Source organism: Silene latifolia, chromosome 7 (genome assembly GCF_048544455.1).
Source record: "Silene latifolia isolate original U9 population chromosome 7, ASM4854445v1, whole genome shotgun sequence".
NCBI lineage: Eukaryota > Viridiplantae > Streptophyta > Magnoliopsida > Caryophyllales > Caryophyllaceae > Silene > Silene latifolia.
In genome coordinates, this window is record NC_133532.1 from 105,615,826 (window position 1) to 105,638,119 (window position 22,294).

General features: G+C 35.5%; 2 protein-coding genes across 2 annotated transcripts; both read left to right on the forward strand.

Annotated features, from left to right (window-relative positions):
* Window positions 1-1,223: 1,223 nt before the first annotated feature.
* LOC141590473 (zinc protease PQQL-like) lies at window positions 1,224-17,822 on the forward strand. Its single transcript, XM_074411064.1, has 10 exons — window positions 1,224-1,281; window positions 1,365-1,511; window positions 1,596-1,671; window positions 1,759-1,930; window positions 2,627-2,729; window positions 2,824-3,045; window positions 7,144-7,260; window positions 7,338-7,487; window positions 17,562-17,645; window positions 17,757-17,822. The coding sequence occupies exons 3-10, from the start codon at window positions 1,620-1,622 to the stop codon at window positions 17,820-17,822; spliced, it is 966 nt and encodes a 321-aa protein (XP_074267165.1). The 5' UTR covers window positions 1,224-1,281; window positions 1,365-1,511; window positions 1,596-1,619.
* Window positions 17,740-19,424, forward strand: LOC141591213 (uncharacterized). The gene is made up of 5 exons (XM_074411582.1): window positions 17,740-17,851; window positions 17,949-18,039; window positions 18,124-18,207; window positions 18,655-18,784; window positions 18,895-19,424. Exons 2-5 carry the CDS (start codon window positions 17,986-17,988, stop codon window positions 19,191-19,193), a joined length of 567 nt encoding a protein of 188 aa, XP_074267683.1. The 5' UTR covers window positions 17,740-17,851; window positions 17,949-17,985; the 3' UTR covers window positions 19,194-19,424.
* Window positions 19,425-22,294: the final 2,870 nt, after the last annotated feature.

The window sequence follows — 22,294 nt, forward strand, 5'->3', positions numbered from 1 at the left end:
AAAAACCAAAACAACTTGTCTCTACATGCTTGTCTATGTAGATGATATAATTATTACTGGCCCTAATCAACACCATCTCCAACAATTTATAACACAACTAGCTCAACGATTTTCTTTAAAAGACCTAGGACCGCTTTCATATTTTCTAGGAATATAAGTGATTCCAAACAACCATGGTATTCATCTCAATCAATCAAAATAAATACATGATTTACTAACTAAATACAATATGTCAGAAGCAAAACCAAATATCACACCTATTGCTACTGAACAAACTCTTACTCGGGAAGATTCTGTACCTATTCACAATCACTCCGAATATCGCACAATTGTTGGGAGCCTCCAATATCTCTCTCTCACAAGACCTGATATCGCATTTACAGTTAACCGTCTAGCTCAATTCTTGCATCACCCTACTATGACGCACTGGACAGCCTTGAAACGGCTACTTCGGTATCTCCAAGGCACCTCCACACTCGGTATCCAACTTCATCGTAGCTCACCTCTCTGTCTTCACGCATTCTGTGATGCAGATTTTGCCGGAGACAAGGACTCTCTCATTTCTACCACCGACTATGTCATCTATCTTGGTCGCAATCCTATCTCATGGTCCTCCAAAAAGCAAAAGGGACTCACTCTATCAACAACTGAAGCCGAATTTCGAACTGTAGCTACCGTCACCACGGAAACCTTATGGCTTCGGAACTTATTGACTGAACTCGGCATCACTATCACGGAGGCACCCGCTATTTACTGTGATAACTTGTCTACCACAATGTATACCAAAAACCCGGTTTTTCACTCAAGGATGAAACACATGGCCTTATCCTTCCACTTTGTTCGTGAACAACTTCACTCGAGTCATATTCGAATTCACCACATTGCAGGAAATGATCAACTAGCTGATGCACTCACCAAGCCATTACACAAGACTCGGTTCCTTGACCTGCGTAACAAGAATGGACTTTTGACGCTACGTCCATCTCGAGGGGGAGTATTAACCATACAATCCTCCCAAATAAGGCAAAGATTATGAAATCAACATAATTAGCAAGACAATCAATCTTCTCCTCAAATCAAGCAATATCAATCCTTTTATGATTCTACATATAATGTAATTATAGTAAATATATACCTATAGGCTTAGCATTCATCTTATATAAATACATAGGTCATCACCTTGTATATTTATCCTGTTTACATCAATAACACATACTATTTATATTGAGTACATTTATTATGCTAGCAAGTTATGTAAATGTGGAAGAACTTGTGTATGAGGTACACATGCCTATAACTTAATCGATTGTTTTTATTTTTTTGAAATTAGTTAACACTTGCAACTCTGAATGTTTTCATTGTAGAATTTAAGGCTACTAGAATGGGGTTTGACCTCGTCAGAAGTTGAAAGAGAGTAGAATGAAATTAGAAAAAGTCTCAGGCGTAATGCAACTTTGTTTCAATTAGATAAAGATTATCAAATTCGTGTTTTGCAAACAAAACTTAGAGATGTGAGATGAACTTGATTTAAATTTTGGTTTACATTTCTCTGTATATTGTATTAGTTCTAACATTCACCTGTTGTTTTTCTGTAGCATTTCTTGTTTGATGAAAAACTCATGTCTCCAATTTTAGAAGTCGGAGAATCTCAAGAGCAGATTTCTCTCGATAGTATATTCTTCTGTACAACATTTACTTCTTGTTTATTTTGTTATCTTTCTTGACCGGTTATGCTATTAACTTTCTCTCTTAATCCAGTTCGGGATTACTTGAAGCCATTCGAAATAGCACGAGCCAGGATTTATCTTAAGGGACCCTCTTTCCGGTCAAGGGATAGCTTGATAGCAAAGGTCAAGAAACGATTCCTGGCTCCATGGGATGATACTAAAAAGCTCGTGAACTTTGATGAGCATTGGAAATATGATAACCAGTAAGCTAAGTTCAATTGTTCTTTTACATCCTTCCATGCAACGCGAGCTTTACTTCCATTATAAATCTTTGTCCATAGGCCTTTATCCTAAGATCAAACAAAAAGTATAGACCAATACGTGGATGTTAGAACCAAGCGTCGCACTTGTCGAAACTCTAGTTACGATTTCATCCCTTTAAATGATGCAAGACAAGAGAAATTTTCCATGATTCCTTTTCTCAAATTGAGTCATTAGGGAAAGCGATTAATTGCGAGTCTCCTCATGAACAATTTCAAAGTTATGAATGATTGGCAAAAATGTAGCTATAGTTGTGTTAGTATATCTAAATAAAGAAAATAATTCATCTATTGGAAATACTAACGCAAACAAGTGGGGTAGCGAGAATCGTTTTTCCCAAAAGGTAATAAATACAAGTTCTTTTTTGTGAAGTAAGATCATGTAATCTTTAACATATATCATTCTTTAGATAACTAGGTAGACAAGGGTTAATTATAGTGTTAATCAATTGTAAGCTGTGTACTTTGTGGAAAAAAAAAGTCATCACTTTGATCACCTATTCTACCTCTAATACCGTAGTACCTCAGAGCGTCTCCTCGAATATAAAATATAGTAGTTGTGTAATTGTTATTGCCACATCAAAAAGTGTAGATCTGCTTTCATGTTGCTAATATATCACCATTGATTACATATTTCAGGGTTCCCCCATCAATTAAGCAATTGAAAGAGATTGGGATGCAAGAGTTCAATTTATCAAATGGAATGCGAGTCTTATTATGCCAATCACGTGTTCCATATGACGTATAATCATTCAGCTATACTTTGTGTATTTCAATTATACATTCTCTTTTTTTTTTCAGCATAGGTCTACAATTACCTTAATTATTTGTGGCAGTGCGCTATGTATGGTTTTGCTTACGGTGGCTTGTTTGAGCGAGATGAAAAAAATTATCTTTCATCTTACTTTGCATTGGACATTACTCAGCAACTCCCAACATTTGCATTCAACTATAATCTATTTGGAGGAGGGAAGATCAAGATGAACTTAGACATCCAAGATTATATAAGAAGCTTTGAGGCCCTCTTTGAGACAGATGAGCTAAATGTTGCCTTACAGGTCAGTATTTGTTTCATGAAATCATATTGGTTTTTTTTATCTTAGCTCGATTAGACTTAATACAATTATCAGATAAAGAGGTTTAAAATAAAACAAATTTTAAATGTTATTCTCCATATAGAGTGAATGGACGTGCCTCATATATCAGATATATATATTTGATTTAGGGATTATTAGCTTCCAATGGATTTCGTTGCGGGTGCTCTTTTTTTTAGTAGTGAAGAAGTTGTAAGAACAATGATGGGTAGGGGCTAATCGGCTAAGTCGTCCCCCCCCCGACTTTTAATCCAAATGCATAACATAGTACGTTAGGCCTTGGTAAGTGGTAAATGTTTATGAAGTACTCAATACAATACAAGATTTTGGGTTAGTGAAGTGGTCCACTTTTGAAAGAGGCTATCTGTTTGTGGTCAATTTCCCTCTTCATCAATACGCTGTAATTACTTATGGTCAGTTATACAATCAGTTTTTGTTCTCTGTTGTATTTTTCACTTTTCATTATTTTTATCAGTTTGTTTTGTGTAAAATTATCGGTACAACTTAATTATTAATCCTATCATGAAAAGAGGTGTATCTATACAATATAATTAAAAGGCTAATGTGACATGGCAAATTAAATGTGACATGGCAAATGTGACAATGCAAAATTAAATATGACATGGCAAATTAAATGTGACATGACAATATCATAATAGACATATTATCAATCTATACAATATATTTTAAAAGACAACATAAAACATTAAATTTTATTCCATGAGCCATTTTTACAATTAATTTGTATTTTGTATTTGATTATATAATATTTGCTTAGTGACAAATTACAATACAATATTGACGTCTTGACGGATAATTATTACTAAAAAAAACACACATTGAATGATAATTGAGTTAGCGCCCCGCCAAAAAAAAAGTAAAAGCCTATTTGGGGAGGTTTATATCAATTATAAATAATTTTCTATAATAAAAAAAATACCACATGAACACCGAAACTTTGACTATTTCTAATATAACAATGTTTATTTTGAATGAGACCATTAGAAGTAACTAAATTACCCTACAAAGTAATATTTACAAATTTTTGGGATCAGCTTAAAAATAGTTGAAGTATTTGTGACTTAAAAATTGAGAAAATATTGCGGTCATACAAAAGAACGGTCTCACAAAAAAATTATCTTTATGTAGAATTTAGAACATAATCAACACAAATATTTATTATAATATTTATGTCATAATAATGAAAAAAATGATGCTCAAAAGTCATGAACTTTGCTCCATATTTATGCTTATATTAAATTTGATAATAATGAAAAAGGATGTTCAAAAGTCATAAAAAATATCCTTAATTTTTTATATATTTTTGATGAATGACAAAATTTGTGAGACAAACAAAAATCTAAAACATTAAATACAAATAGCATAACAAACATTAAAATTTGGCATTTTTAATTTCTAGATAAATTTAACAACAATTAAAAATCAAATAAAATTCATACTAAATTTTAAATTTCTACTTTATTGTTAGAATATTCTAAGCAACACATAAATATCACATAATTCTAATTTTACGCCGTTTATAAAATAATAAAGAATTTGTAAAGATTAAGGGCAAATAATAAAATACTTAACATTAAACATTGACCTTTTAATTTTTCAAACTATAATAGGTTAAACGACAAATAAAAATTTATATCACTCTAATTTTAAACTGTTTATATGTGCAATTCTCTCTTAAATCTTATTGCAATAAAGTTGCTCAATTTCATTAATTGGATACATATATAAATCTATAAATATAATTTATAAATAAAAAACAAGGCAAAATATCTACCATTTTTAAGTTTCGTAAGATAACTCCCTAAACAATTCTCATGCAATGTGGATTTTTTTTTTAAATAAAAATAAAAAGTTAAAGCAAACCTTTTATATTTTATTTCGCCTTACTCTATATTTATGTCTATATTAATATTTACTAATAATGAAAAATAATGCTCAAAAGTCATAAACCTTTGCTACATATTTATGTATATAGTAAATTTGATAATAATAAAAAGAGACGCCAAAAGTCATAAACACATCCTCATTTGGCTATAAATGTTTGATGGAAGACAATATTTGTGAGCCAAAATAAGCCAATATCATTTTGCCCCCATCATCAAAAGAATTGTAAATATGTGTCAATAATTGTTCTTATCATTTTATCAGCATCAAGTTAAGTGTATTAAGGTTTTAAATTAATAATTTATTTATTTTTAAGTTCCATTGGTTATGAAGTACTCTTCACATTTTTAACCTTCTCATATATGTTGTTTTATTCCATTTAGGGCATATCAAAATTTGTGGAGTTGTGTTATTCAAAGGTAAATACACTTACATCTTTATGATTCAATGCCCTCTTTTTTCATTATTTACGGGAAAACTTAAATTATTAACGATAAGATTAATATTACATAAATCAAATTCCAATATTTTGTTTGTTGTTAATCACTCAATGGTTTTTTTTTTGTTTTTGTAGGGATATTTTATTGGAAAAAGAAGACTATATGAAGAAGAAAATACTAGAATTGCATAAATAAATACTCCCTCCATTCCACTGAATACTATATTATAAACTAACTACAAGATTGACAACACGAATTAAATATGAATGACTAATTGATTTTAGGTTCATAAATTTTTTTAGGATTTCAGAAACTTTCAAAAGTATGTTTTATTTGGGTATGTGTTGCTTTTTTATTCATCATTTTTTCTTTGAATAATAGCTCTCATATAATGAAATTGGAGTTGCGAGAATCTCAATCTTATTAACAAGTTAGACAAAGAAATCTAATTAACATAGATAAGGGCTAAATGTAAATTATTGTCTAATATTTATGCATACATGTCATTATCTATCTAAGTATATATACAAAACATATAATGAGATAAAGAGAAAATAATTCAACATTATGCATTGATTTGTCCTTTCATCTTCACTTATTAACTTTATTTATCCTAATGACAAAAGGACGTTAAAACTTTCACATAGAAATTTTAATTAAAACGCAACCTTAACCATTTTTTTTACATGGATGCCATTAATTACTAAACTCATTGATGATTTGAAGGTACTTTTTTGTTTTTTTAAAACCACATGTTATTAGTATATTAATCAAAATAATAACTAAAGTACAATATATAGTCTATAAATAATATAAAAAGGCAAGCTTATAGTATAATAACACATCATTCACTTTTTTGGAGAGTTCTAAGCAAACCATGTCATCACCTATTATTTAGAAAAAGAAAAAAAAAAAGATAAATTTCATAATTAAATTTTAAACTGAGTTAAACACCAATAGTATAATTGTTAAATTTTTCAATATCTATATCAAAGAAACCGCGTATAAACTATTTTGTAATAACACAATCATCAAATTTGGCTTTTCATTCTAAAAGTAAAACTAAATACTCATTAAACATCAAAATAAATACTAATTAAATTTTGGAATTTTATTATTATAAAAATTTGGCTGACAAAATCATCATTTAGTTTTTTCAGCGTTTATAGTTCTCACGTATTCTTTCAAAACAATGTTAACCATTCAATCTATTATGAATTATAGTTCGTGAATAAAAATATAGAAGTTTCTATTTTGAAAGTTTTCTTTTATGTTGAATTATTACATAAATCAACTGTTTTAAATGAAATAATAATAAAAGGTAGAAAAATGACTGACACGGATGAAGTATAATAACAAAAATAGAAAACAATAATAATAATAATCATTGCAAAAATACTAAAAAATATAGCAATATCCGTGCAAAATACTGATAATCGTGGGCAAAAGTTTAGTAAATTGTGGTTATATACATAACAATAAATATATGCGTATTGATTAATATTTTTTCCTTACGAGTCTATTTCTCCTTAAGGTCTAGTGCGACCGCAAATTCCGGTTTGCATGACACTATCGACAACATAGCTAGTCCCGTGAATTTCACGGGTAATAAAACTAGTTACATATAATAGGTCCTAATTAAGTAAACATGTCAGGTCCTAGTCCTAGTTTAGTGATTGGGGTCATAATAAGACGTCTTTCATTTCATTTCATGCAGCTAGTGTACTTATTATTTTGCAAGAAACCTGAACTTGCGAAAGTCAGTGTAAACCCGATGAGGTCAAAATACGAGATGGTTAATGAGTATGCTAGTGAGCCGTCTTTTTACCACAAGGTAAAATTTAATTCCTATTTTTGTTTTATTTAGTGGTAGTACGAGTTAATTGGTTAACAAAATCTTCGTCTCATTAGGTTTCTACAAATGAAGATGGCAGTCAAGTGAATGTACCTGATGCAGTAAAGTTCTTTTCAGAATGTTTTCTAGATCCATCACAATTTACTGTAGTAATTGTCGGACCTTTGGATATGAAGATAGCTGCAACATCGGTCCAAAAATATTTGGTGAGTCGCATGTACTTGTGTTAGTAGTTTTTCTTCTTTCCATCAATATTAGTTTTGCTTCCATAAATCTAAAACATATGTCTCTTTTTTGTGCAAATGGATCAATCCCTCGCGTAGTTTGGAACACTTTTCCCCTTGCTAAAAGTGGCTTAAAGAAACTTCGGATCAATTTTCCAGAAAAAATAGTGCGGTATGTTGTGTTTTGTGTTATTTCTGTACTATGTCTTATTAGAATGTAGGGTTTCCTCGACTTATCAAAATATTATTGTTTCAGGCATAATATTCATCATGACCTATCTTTTAAAGAAGTCTACATATGTGTTCCAGTGAAGATGGACAAAGAAAAACAAGTTTGGAAAGAAGCTTTAAAACACTTGATATTGTATTTGTTGGTAGTTTTGTACTCTCTCCTATTCTATGGATCATACCACTTATATTTGGCACAATTATTACCACAAATGGGTTATTATGTGTATAGTTTACAAAATTAGCCTTTCTTCTATCAACAAGTTACCAAATATATGACTCACTTCCCACTACCTAACACATACCCCATCAGCCGCCGAACCTACAACACCACATAGTCGGACCCACATCACCAGTAAGTCGGGATTGAGCGATGAGGGAGTTGGGATTGCACGGTTGTTGTTGGAAAGGGATTGAATAATGTTTTAGAGGTTGTTGGCAACTTGGGTGGGTGGTGTGTGGGTCAATATCCGTATACTACCCCTTTAATTGTAGGACTATAACGTAAAATTTACATGTGAATATTGTCATAAAACATAAAAACGATAAGGAACAAGAAATCAACCTCGGGTCCTTGATGAACGGCGTAAAGAACAGAAATCAAACCAGATTCCCTCCTAATTGTTGCACCCAAGACCTTGTCCGAGATATGCCCTTGTGCTAGAACAGTGTTCTCCGATTGCCTTGCAATATTGGGAGAACTGATGTGAGTTTTTCACTGGATGAGAGATCCGAATTTCGAGAGGCACTGTTCCCGAAACCCTAATTTCTTTTTGTGAAAGAATGATTAGGTTACAAAGAGGAGAGACTCCCTCTTTGTATGGCTCGGCCGTGAGCTCTCAATGGGGAGAGTGGGCTTTCCACTTTCTCTCATTTCTGACTCATGGTACGACCCGAAAACCTAAATGCATATGACACGGTCTGATCATAAACTGTTATCGGTTATCGAAAATTAAGGCATCAGCTAATAATACGGGTTAGCTGAATTATTAATACGTGTCCGACAAAACAGTATTGTATAATTACATTCAATATACATTTAATTAAATATAAATCGCTTATATTTAATTTTACGAATTAACTGGTTAATTCGCCTTAGCCCATTTAATCCGTATTAAATATAATATCTCAACATCACATATTTGACTAATTACTAGTCAAATAACTTGGACTAACTGGTTAGTCAATTTTGGCATCTACATGACAGTATTTCCATACTGTCACGTCTCTCGAACGTATCCTATAGGTGTGACTTTTAGGGACCAGTTGATCACCGCCATCTGTATGACAATAACGTCAAACTTATCTAGCAAGCCAACCGTTATTGATAAACGTGGATCAACTGATGATAATACCAAAGTATGCCCTTTGATCCTTTTAGAGGTTTATAAGTCCTTGCACTAACTGTTAAGGACACCAACCCCAACAAGCTCCCACTTGTCCGTACAAGTGCATGTGCAATGACGTTATCCGCACTAACTGGAGGACACAAGCTCCAACAAACTCCCACTTGTCCGTACAAGTGTATGTGCGATAACCGATTCTCATATTCATTTAAAATTTCTCCCACTCAATGTAAAACAATTTGCAGATCCGGATCCGCAAAGGTCGTATTTTACAATCGATCTGTATCTAGAGTGGTTTCCCGACTAGAGAGTAACTTAACCGATAAAACGAATCCGTATCCGAGCATGGCCATGCATTTCGATTCTGACTCCTCGAGTGGCCCCGAGAAATATCGAGTACCTGATAAAGGCTGAATATTTCCTTCAACTCGAACTCCTTCCGATCTAAGCACAGCATGAAATGACCCAGAAAAAATCTACTTGGCCCCCTGTTACGGATGACCGTGAGAAAGAAACCAAAGTCACCCAAAATCTGCCTTAGTCTCAAGAGACAGTCGATAGTCAAAAGAATCGACTCTTAGGATCACCATGGAGGTCCTATCCACGACCGGGCAACGAATGTTATAAAACATTTAGGACTCCACGTCGATGTCACAAGTGTGTCCTACGAAATATCCGTATAAATCGCCTCTGTGATTGGTCAGTCAACCAGTTGACTTATGGCTCGTTGAACCCACCATCAACCAACGTCACAAAATAATTGCCAGAGTTATCAGCTCATGTGGGCAATTAAGGACTGAAAAGATATAATGTTCGTTCAGTTCACTTTGTGGTGTTCAAAATTTGTCGTACAAATCCACATGAAAAACAAAATATATATATAAAATATCAAAACGATGATGTCGTATAGAGTACAAGAGAGGATGAATCTGATCCATAAAAGAGTACTACAACTTAGGAACACGTTTAATTCCCATGGAATTAACATGCCCTTCATGCTTATCTTGTCGTAATGCTTTAGTGAGAGGATCTCCTATGTTATCATCTGTAGCAATCTTTTCTATCACTACTGTCTTTTGCTCCACGTAATCCCGGATTAGATGAGCTTTCCGTTGTACATGTCTAGACTTGTTGCTAGACTTTGGCTCCTTAGCTTGGAAGATGGCACCACTATTGTCGCAATAGATGGTGATCGGGTCATTCGAACTAGGCACTATAGAGAGCCCATGTAAGAATTGACGCATCCATATCGCTTCCTTTGTAGCTTCAGACGCGGCATAGTACTCGGACTCGGTCGTAGAATCTCTTTGTAACAGTTTGTTTGAACTCTTCCAGTGATCGCAGCGCCATTAAGAGTAAAAACGAATCCAGATCGAGATTTCGAGTCATCTCGATCCGTTTGGAAGCTAGCATCTGCGAACCGGTTGCGCATAGCTTTTGTTCGCCTCCATAAGTCAATGCCCAATCTTTAGTCCTCCGGAGGTACTTAAGAATGTTCTCTTGACCAACCAATGTGGTTCACTGGGTCTTTGTTGGAATCGACTTGTCATACTCAATGCATATGCCACGTCCGGACGTGTGCATATCATGGCATACATGATTGATCCTATAGCCGAAGCATAAGGAATCCGTGTCATGCGCTCTTTCTCTTCCGGTGTCTCTGGTGCCTGAGACTTGCTCAAATGCACCCCTGGAGCCATAGGAAGGAACCCCTTCTTGGAGTTAGTCATGCTGAATCTCTCCAGGACTTTGTCTATGTAAGACTCCTGACTGAGAGATAGCATCCGTCGTGATCTATCTCGATAGATACGGATGCCTAGAATTCTTTGTGCCTCTCCCAGATCTTTCATCTGGAAATGGTTTTTCAACCATACTTTCACCGAAGTTAAGAGAGGTATGTCATTCCCAATCAGGAGTATGTCGTCAACATACAATATTAGGAAGACAATCTTGCTCCCACTCGACTTGATATATAGACATGGTTCCTCGACCGATCGAGTAAATCCATTTTCTTTAATCACTTGGTCGAAGCGATGATTCCAACTCCTTGATGCTTGCTTAAGTCCATAAATGGAACGCTTAAGCTTGCACACTTTCTTAGGATGTACTGGATCGATGAAACCTTCGGGTTGTACCATGTACAACTCTTCCTCCAAAAAGCCATTTAAGAAGGCGGTTTTCACATCCATTTGCCAAATTTCATAGTCATGAAAAGCGGCAATCGCTAAGATAATCCGAATGGAACGCAGCATGACTACGGGTGCAAAAATCTCATCGTAGTGCAAACCTGGCACTTGGGTGAAACCTTTAGCAACTAGTCGTGCTTTGTAGATATCTTGTTGACCTTCCACGGAATGCTTTATCTTGTAAAGCCATTTGCATTGAAGGGGACGAACCTTAGCAGGTAAGTCAACAAGATCCCATACGTTGTTCTCATACATAGAGTCCATCTCGGATTTCATGGCCTCAAGCCATAGTTTCGAGTCAGAACTGGTCACGGCACCTTTATAGGTTGCGGGTTCACTACTCGTTAAGAGTAGAACGTCATCTATGTCATGTTCCTCGACCATACCAATGTATCTGTCCGGAGGAATAGAGACTCTTCCCGACCTCCTAGGTTCCTCAGGAATATTCACCGCAGCCGGGATTGAAGGAACAGGTTCCTCCAATGGTTGCTCGGTGTTTGGTTCTGGAATCTCCGACAGGTCGAAGGTTCTATCACTCTTTGCATTCTCGAGAAATTCCTTCTCTAAGAATGTCGCACTCGCCGCAACAAAAACACGTTGTTCGGTTGGCGAATAGAAGTAATGACCACGTGATCCTTTAGGATAACCTATAAAGTATGTCTTGACCGATCGCGGGCCGAGCTTATCTTCAGGTCTCCACTTGACATAAGCCTCGCAGCCCCAAACCCGTATAAAGGACAAGTTAGGGACCGTTCCCTTCCATAGTTCATATGGAGTCTTGTCAATGACTTTAGACGGACTTCGGTTAAGTATTAGAGCGGCGACAAAAGAGCATAACCCCATAACGAATCGGGTAAAACCGTGTGACTCATCATGGATCGAACCATATCAAGTAGTGTTCGATTTCTCCGTTCGGACACACCATTCAACCGAGGTGTTCCGGTGGAGTTAAGCGTAGGGCAATCCCACAGTCCTTTAGGTGTTGATCAAACTCGTGAGAAAGATACTCGCCACCACGATCCGAACGCAGTGTTTTTATCTTTCTACCCAACAGGTTCTGTACCCTATTTTGGTATTCTTTGAATTTCTCAAAAGATTCACTTTTGTGCTTCATTAAGTAGACATAGCCATATCTACTCAAATCGTCCGTGAAAGTGATGAAATACCTATAGCCTTCTCGTGCGGTGATTGACATAGGACCACATACATCCGTGTGTATGAGCCCTAATAGGTCAGCAGCGCGCATTCCAACACCTTTGAAGGAAATCCGAGTCATCTTACCGATGAGACATGATTCACACGTGCCAAATGATTGAAAATCAAAGGCCGAGATAGCTCCATGTTTGATGAGCTGTTTTACGCGTTTCTCATTAATGTGTCCCATACGGCAGTGCCATAGATACGTTTGATCTTTGTCACCAACCTTTAACTTTTTATTCATTACGTGTAATATTTCCGAGGTCTGATCTAAAACATAAATTCCGTTCATGGAGACTGCCTTGCCGTAAATCATATCGTGTAATGAGAAAATGCAAGAATTATTTTCTATTACAAATGAAAAACCAAGTTTATCAAGCGCAGAAACTGAAATAATGTTTTTCGAAAGACTAGGAACATAATAGCAGTCAAATAAAGACAACTCAAATCCGCTAGGAAGCTGGATCACATATGTCCCCTTGGAGATGGCAGCTACTCTTGCTCCATTTCCAACACGCAGGTCCACCTCACCCTTTACGAGGGGTTCGATGTTTCGGAGCCCCTGCACATGATTACACAGATGAGAACCACAACCAGTATCAAGTACCCAAGTTCCGTAACTTGCGTGGTTAATCTCAATCATATGAATAAAAGTAGAAGAAAGAGAAGACATACCAACAGGTTTAACACGACCTGCCTTTAAGTCCTCATGATAAACAGGACATGTGCGTCTCCAATGCCCAGTCTTGTGGCAATGATGGCATTCCATGTTTTCACTCTTGCTCTTTGTCATGCCTGATGAGTTGCTCGCCTCACCAGGACCACTCTTACCTGAACCCGACTTCTTGAACTTCGCCTTACCTACTGTTAGGTTTGCCGGAGCTTTGCCCTTACCTTTCCCTTTGTTTGACACAACGAGAACATCCTGTTTCGAGCTCCCACTGAACTTCATGTCCTTCTCGGTCTGTACGAGGAGGGAGTGCAATTCATGGGGAGTTTTCTTCAAATCATTCATATAGTAATTCGCTCTGAATTGCGAATAACCATCGTGGAGTGAATGAAGAATACGGTCGATAACAATATTCTCGCTGATGTTACAGTTAAAGGTCTCCAGTTTCTCGACATTCTCAATCATGCTGAGAATGTGTGGGCTAACAGGTTGGCCCTTCTGGAGTCTCGCATCAAAGAAGCGAGTGGTATGCTCATAGGTCACGATTCTCGGTGCTTTCGAGAATTCCTTGGTGAGCGTGGTGAAAATCTTGTTTGCACCATGGGCTATGAAGCGTTTCTGCAAATTGGGTTCCATTGCAAAAATGAGTACGTTTTTAATCGCACCCGCTTCCATACAGAAATCATTAAACTTGGTGACTTCTGCAGCTCTAGCCGTGGGACCTGGGTTTGCCGGGATAGGCTCCAAGAGATATTTGAGCTTCCCGTCAGCAGCGGCAGCATTCCGTAATGCCGCCTCCCAGTCCGCGAAGTTGGATCCATCATTCTTCAGTCGAGTAGACTGATTCATCTGATTCATGAAGATCCTAAGCCAGGACTCACGGTCCAATGTGGCACTTGGCATTGGGTTATCACTTGAACCAGCCATTTGATGTTTAGCAGTTTAAAATCGTGATCTACACTGAAAAAGAAAGAAAAACAAAACGAAATAAGCAACTCATCGAGGTGATTTAAGTCTATTTTAAAATTCATTTTAAACATGTAGACTCTCGCACTTGCATAATTGATCTCCCTCAAGAAAGATACAAGTGATCCCAAGACTCAATTTCTGTAAATTGATAAGCCAACTGTTTAGCTAATTCTTCCGGAAGAACTCTTGGTCGATAGATTTCCGTAAATCCTATCTATAGTCCACCATGATCACAGGATCGTACGAGTGACCATAGTGTTGAGATAAAATAGGTCAATCGGTTCCAACTTACCCGACGTAGAAGGGGTCATAGTATGCCTACCGACGAAGAAGGGACTCATTGGAGTTTGACCTATAAAGACCGTTCTCAATTTTAGTTTATACGAGGAAGATCCCATCAACAAAATTATAATTCATTTTAAGTGAACGAATAACTAGCGTCTGTCGTGAATGAATTTATTTGGATGATGGCTTAAAACGTGTGACATGAGAATGTCAATGAAAACTAACTCGTGACCTCTATATGTGTCAGTTTTCATGCAATAAATTATAGGTGGTTTGGTTTTTAGGCGGAATATGATGCAAATAATCGTTGCGAAAAATAAATAAAGGAATGCAATACGTAAATAAAAATTTCCTAGTGTGGCCTATCCTAGTATAAGAACAAAATACAACTTTGGAATCCACCGTTGGACCCGAAAAGCTTGTCTTGATGTTCCATCTTGATCCAAGTAGCGGGAGTGAGCATCTGGTCTCCATCTTTGGTCTTCTCAAAAAATTACAATTTAAAATTACAAATATAAACCTATTTACATTCTAATTAAAACTGTAATTACAAGTGAAAAAACCAAAACGGAGATGCGAGATCTCAAAATACAACCAAGACCGTGTTCCATCATTACGGTAACACGTTCTACTAAGGCCACACTAAGTTACAATCAATTGTAAAAATTAAATACGTAATAAAAAGGCATTCACGGCATTCATAAAATTAACGATAAATAAAAATGCATCAACTAAAAACAAATTCATTCGTGACATAATTCCGTAATTATGTTAAATTTATCCAAACCACCTTTTGACGATTAAAATTCATGTGATAAAACCGCTTCTATCATTTAATTTTAATCCATTACAATCCGTCATTTTAAAGACGCTTTAAAATAACTTAATGGTACGTGTGTGAACCGTTTCACAATCATAGCGAGTGTACAATATCCGTATAAAGTACATATAGAAGCCAAAAGAAAATTTAAATCAAAAGAAACAAATTTTCAAAGCTGTTAAAACGGAAACCCTTCGATCCAGGGACATAAGTGCTCGATCGAGGGACAAAAGGGCTCGATCGACTGAACTGCAAGTCGATCGAGAGGTATGCTAACCAGGAGGTGCTCGATCGACAACACCGGTGGTCGATCGAGTACCTATATCAGCAAATCTGCTCGATCGAGTACGAGGATAACTCGATCGAGCAGAGGGGTTTTACAAAAGGGTCGATCGAGTACAACAGGGGACTCGATCGAGCAAAAGGTTTTGAAAGGGGTCGATCGAGTACAACAGGGACTCGATCGAGCAAAAACAAGGCAGAAACAGCACTCGATCGAGTAGAAATACGCTCGATCGAATGCTTATAAGGCTGAAACTTCAAAACCCTCGTAAAAAACAGTTTGTCAAGACAAAATCAATTGCAATTTTGATCAAAAACGCATCAAAACAAATTTAACAATTGACAAAAACTTGACATGTTGCTATAATCTCCGTATAAAATAACAACATGTAAAAACAACATGAAAATTGAAACAAAACAGCCGTGTAAAACATGAGACGGCATGGATTTCGAGACAAAACAACAACACGAGCAACCGTGTAAACAGGACACAGTTCCCAATGCAACCAAAAACGCAGCAATTAAAAAAAATTTCTGCCGAGGGGAAAAAAATTGAGCCGTGACATTTTTTTTAACCAAAATTTATCGTTTCAACAATCGTTTGATGAAAACACATATAAAATTTTACGTGGCCTCTCTCTGATACCACTTGAGGGTCAATATCCGTATACTACCCCTTTAATTGTAGGACTATAACGTAAAATTTACATGTGAATATTGTCATAAAACATAAAAACGATAAGGAACAAGAAATCAACCTCGGGTCCTTGATGAACGGCGTAAAGAACAGAAATCAAACCAGATTCCCTCCTAATTGTTGCACCCAAGACCTTGTCCGAGATATGCCCTTGTGCTAGAACAGTGTTCTCCGATTGCCTTGCAATATTGGGAGAACTGATGTGAGTTTTTCACTGGATGAGAGATCCGAATTTCGAGAGGCACTGTTCCCGAAACCCTAATTTCTTTTTGTGAAAGAATGATTAGGTTACAAAGAGGAGAGACTCCCTCTTTGTATGGCTCGGCCGTGAGCTCTCAATGGGGAGAGTGGGCTTTCCACTTTCTCTCATTTCTGACTCATGGTACGACCCGAAAACCTAAATGCATATGACACGGTCTGATCATAAACTGTTATCGGTTATCGAAAATTAAGGCATCAGCTAATAATACGGGTTAGCTGAATTATTAATACGTGTCCGACAAAACAGTATTGTATAATTACATTCAATATACATTTAATTAAATATAAATCGCTTATATTTAATTTTACGAATTAACTGGTTAATTCGCCTTAGCCCATTTAATCCGTATTAAATATAATATCTCAACATCACATATTTGACTAATTACTAGTCAAATAACTTGGACTAACTGGTTAGTCAATTTTGGCATCTACATGACAGTATTTCCATACTGTCGCGTCTCTCGAACGTATCCTATAGGTGTGACTTTTAGGGACCAGTTGATCACCGCCATCTGTATGACAATAACGTCAAACTTATCTAGCAAGCCAACCGTTATTGATAAACGTGGATCAACTGATGATAATACCAAAGTATGCCCTTTGATCCTTTTAGAGGTTTATAAGTCCTTGCACTAACTGTTAAGGACACCAACCCCAACATGGTGTTGGGGAGGGGCTAGGGTTTTTGGTGGTGGGGTTGGTTCTCCAATGATTAGGATTAGGTGGTAACAGATTAGGTGATGGAGTGGGCAGTGGCGCTGATTGGTAAGAGTGGGGTGGTGGGGTTGATGGTTGAGTTCAAGATGGTGTGGCTAAGGGTGAGTGTTAGGTGCGTAGTAAAGTTGGAGATATATGGGTCATTTGGCAAGTTTATTTTTCCCATGTGATGAAATGATATGAATCCGGTGAATTAGGCGTAAATGGTAAGTGGTATGAATCCACAAAATGGGAGGGAGTACTTGTTTTAGTTATGTTCAAAAGCTTTTAAGGCATGACATTTACGTAATTACATGTACTTGTTCTAAGAAGTCGAGCAAAAGTTAAACTTGTTACCCTATATGTATAAAAATTTTTGTGAACTTAATATATTGCTGTATATTTTTTTGTTTTAGGATGAAGATGAAGTTCTCATAGAATATTTGAAAGCAATTGTGGAACAAAAGATCAAAATTCTTTTACGTTGTGAGATGGGAGAGGTAAATAAGCTATCCTATTTGTCGATATTTTATCGGGTGCATACAAATTTAAGTTATATTTTTTTCACACTTCGATAAATACAATTGTTGCAACGGTATAAAGTGTATCAGCAGAAGCAGTTTTTGATGGCAAAGTTTATTCTTCCCCCGGGAACGAGGAGGCTTTTCTTCGTTTGAGGTTTTGTCATGACTCTGATACGTTGTTGGTAAGTTTGGTCAATACTCGATACATTTTTCGTTTCTTTCACTGCCTTGTTTGTGGCGTCTCTCTGTTGAATTAATCAACACGAGTTTCTTGGCTAGATTGATAGAGCATTACAGTTGATTGAAGATCTCCCAAATGCTCTTTCGAATGAATCTAGCTTGTTTGCCGTCATATCTAGAACAAGCCAAGGTACACATTTAATTGCTTGGAATTTATGTAATATGATCTTATAATCTCTTCTTGATTGTGTCACTTATTTGGAATTGCAAACAGTTTTCCAGCGCATCTATACTCGCGGAGGTTGTACAGGCATATCATGCAAAACAGTACAACGGACACTTGGAGGAAATCATATTAGTAATTACTTTTTTTAACCTCCTTTCCTTTTCCATTTTCTGAACTTCTACATAAACAATTAGCAAGATTGACAAACTAGAGATAACGGTTAATTAGATGGAACAACCTAAACACGCACCATCAATGTTTTGGGTCGTGGATAAGTAGAGAGACTATTTCACCTTATTCAAGTAGTGTGAAAATGTGTCGAGGCCTCGAGGGCATATTAAGACTTGGCTTGGCAAAGGCAATGTTGTGCATGACTTGAACTGTTGGCCTTAGTTAATCTGCATGGAACTCTCTCTAGTCTTAACAGCAACAATTAATGAAACTCAGGGCATTCTTTCATTCTACTGTAAAGGCTGATTTAGGATTTTGATTGTTATGGAATTTGTATCAGCTCTTGTTGCATTTTCATCCTTTTAATTTATTAATATTAACATTTGTCATGTGATATTGTTGGTTTAGGAGAGGAGAAAGATGTTACAAGAACTTAGCCGGTTTAATCATGATCTCCAATTCTGGAAGAGTATATTTAAGAGAATGATACCATATCAGTGCACCAGAAGGCATGTTTGTGTGGTTTTTCATGAAGCGGGTATATAAAAACCAACAATCTGTGGCACAGTGATTTCATGATGCATGTGGTTTTTGTCCTCAGCTGTGTTTTTGTGATTTAGGTAAAGAATATGTGTTTTTGTGATCTAGGTAAAGAATCTGAACTAGAGGACGTGGCTGAGTATGTTGATGATGGTGTCAGTTTTGAAGAATATTTGGACGATGAGCAATCAGATGACGATTCTAATACAATTCATATAATTCCATATGATTCTGAAGAGGAAGACGAAGAAGAATCAGTTGGTGATTCTGATGAAGAAGGTTCAAATACAATTCCAGATGATTCCGAAGAAGAAGACGAAGAAAAATCAGATGGCGATTCTGATGAAGAGGGTTCAGATACAATTCCAGATGATTCTGAAGAGGAACATGAAAATAAATTAGACTGAGTGAGCCACACTAGCAATACGACTGTAGATGGCATTTTGTCCCAAGCTTAATTCATGTTCACTCCTAGTAAGTACGAGTAAATCGCATATCTAGGGTAACTCCTTTCACTGTGCGTAATGGTTTAGCCTCTTAAGTTGAGCATCAGTTTACATGTAGAGTTGATTTTGCTGGGATGACTGCATGTTTGTGACCTGCTGATAATCATTGTGAGATATCCTGTCTTTTAGCCAGTTGCCAGACACTTGTGTACTCACTACTAAAAGGTAAAAATGTAGAGGTCCTCTATTGTGATTTCGTGAAGGTGCCATGTAAGCTGGAGTCTCTTTTTATCAAGGACTTGAATACGGAGTGGAAAATACCATGCTTTATTGATGGTCGAGAAGGAAAATGAACATTCGAAGGACGGGTAGGTAAACTTGATGATCAACTTAGTAATGTGTATATGGTCTTAATTATAAGTAGTGTTTAACTAGAAGTTACCTAAATTACTCACTCTCTATACCGTTGATTTTAATTAAATTTGCCAGTAGCAATTTAGAGAGTGACTTTAGAGTGCAACTTATTACTTGTATCCTAACAAGAGCCACCTAGAATGACTGGTGATAGGTCCATTTTATATACATTTTAACCCCCTATTTTACCTCTATTTTACATGTCATTTGCACTAATGTTAGTGTTTGTGAGCTAATTCCGTGTTCTAGTTGTGTTTGCTTGTTTTCCATTGTGTTTAGTAGGGAATTAAGCTTTTAGTAGCTTTTTCCCGCCAAAGTAGCAAGTACAAGAGTTCACGAGGCTAATGAGAGCAAGTCTTGATCATGCAAAGGAGTTTCGAGAAGCATAGGGGCATTTTGGGAAGAAATTGGAAAACTCGAGCAAGAGGAAACCAATCTTAGTTGGTGGATATGTAAAGAAATGAAATCCAAATGAAAGCCCATGATAAGAGTTTGCATTGGATGTCAAAGGATGCTTAAGATACCTTAGACGGACGCATTAAGACATAAGTATCGGATTCCGCATCAACATTAAGCGCAAAGTTAAGACGGAATTAAGAGAAATTTGAGAAAACCCATGACCCCGTGTTGGAATATGTGTCCTCCGATAATAATGCGATCACAATTGTTGATCATAATGATCACATGTTTAAATCTCATTTTAAGAATACATGTGGGATGTAATATTTTACAGTCAACTGGTTCACACATATCGGTAATGATTGGCTGACTAGAGTTTGACATTACTGTCGTGCGACGGTGGTGATCAGTTGATCCCCTTAGGTCATACCTATAAGGAAATACTCTTAATTGATTATTTAATTAATCGTATGCCGATACGAGTTAATTAAATTGCTTAAAATTGACGAATGATTTTGTGAGTAAAGTTAACGTGTCTTATTGTAATTTGATTAAATGAGATACGGTCTAAGTAATCGAATTGTTTTATTACTTAGATAAAATTATTGTTTACGAAACAATTGAAATTGAATGAATAATCTATTATAAATACAAGACGTTGTAATTTATAATTGATAAACCGTTTTGGTACAAGTAATTACGAATTACTAGTCGATTTTGTATATGACATATTTTATGAGTATGTTGATTTTTAATATGTTAAAAATACATTACAATTTCACATGTCAAGTTATATGTCACATATGTCACAATTGACAAATGACAAAATAAAATGGACCATCCATTTTATAATGAAAGTGCCGAAATATGGAGGGAATTAAGGTGTATATTGTGTTTTCATTTTTGAGTGGAAAACACAATGATAAGACCTTGCTTGTAGCCTTGCATGCCTATGATTTCTTGGGTAGAAAAACTAGCCCATGCATTGGACACTCTTACCCTCCTCCAACCGGTTTTTCAAGGAGAAAAGAGAGAGCTTTTCATCCATCATTTTTCCATTCAATACTTGACCATAATATTTTCTAGTGTAAGAAAATTACTCTCTCTACATCTTATGAAAATTCTAGAGAAATAAAACTCACATAATCACTCCTCTTGAACCGATTTTTCAAGAGAAAAACTATAATTTTAGTGTCAATTTTATAGTAAGACTTATATTATTTCTAGTACAAAATAATATTAGTTATTAAGAGGTTTCCTTGGGTATATGCTTTTGGGAGAGATTCTAAACTTGAATCTTATTCATCCATTGTTGGAAAGCTCAAGAACTAACAAGAAGGAGATCTTGTTGGTGCCCATAAAACCGAAATCACATAGTAAGGAAAACGATTTCTTCTTTACTTCTATTTATGTTTGCATGCATAAGATCTAGAACTTATTTTATGACTAAATAAATTGATTCATATATGAATATGCAAATTAATGAGATTAATAATTACTAACAAGCGGTATCAAGAGCCTTATGTTGTTTGCATGCAAATCGGTTATAGTTTTTCCGAGTTATACGATTAACAAATAAAACTTATAAATTTGTGTTTATTATGATATATCACGAAATCAATTATTCATGTTAAAGTTTCTGGTCCTAAAATTTATTTAGGATATTTTGGTTAATTTATGGATTTTATTGTTCATTTTATATAATAATGGCATTAAAAATGTGATTTTATGATAAAAATGTCATTTTTGGACTAAAATTAGCTAAACTTCGTTTTTTCCAGTGGTTTTTTGATATGTTTTCACATATATTATATTTTGATGACCTGTAAAGTTTCATAATTTTATGAGTTCTTATGCTCGAAATATGTATTTTTCATGATAAAATCGAATTTAAATGGAAAAATAGGTTAATATGAGTAATATTTCGAATCTGGTCATAGAAATTTAGAATGTTGTCACATACAATTTTATAAGATGTGTGTAAAATAATTGGCTATAATGAAGTCATTATGCATGATTTATGAATTTTTAATGAAAAATAACATAAATAGTGACTTTAATTAGTGAAAATTGCTAAAACATACTTCATGACTAAGGAAAAACGTCACATGTTGCATTTTATCACCTATTTCAGATCTAAAATTGAAAAGTTGATAAATATAATTTTTCTCATATTTTTATGATTATAATTGACAAATCCGATAAACCGCAACATTGTTTTTTCCGATAAATTTCGAAATTTTTAACCT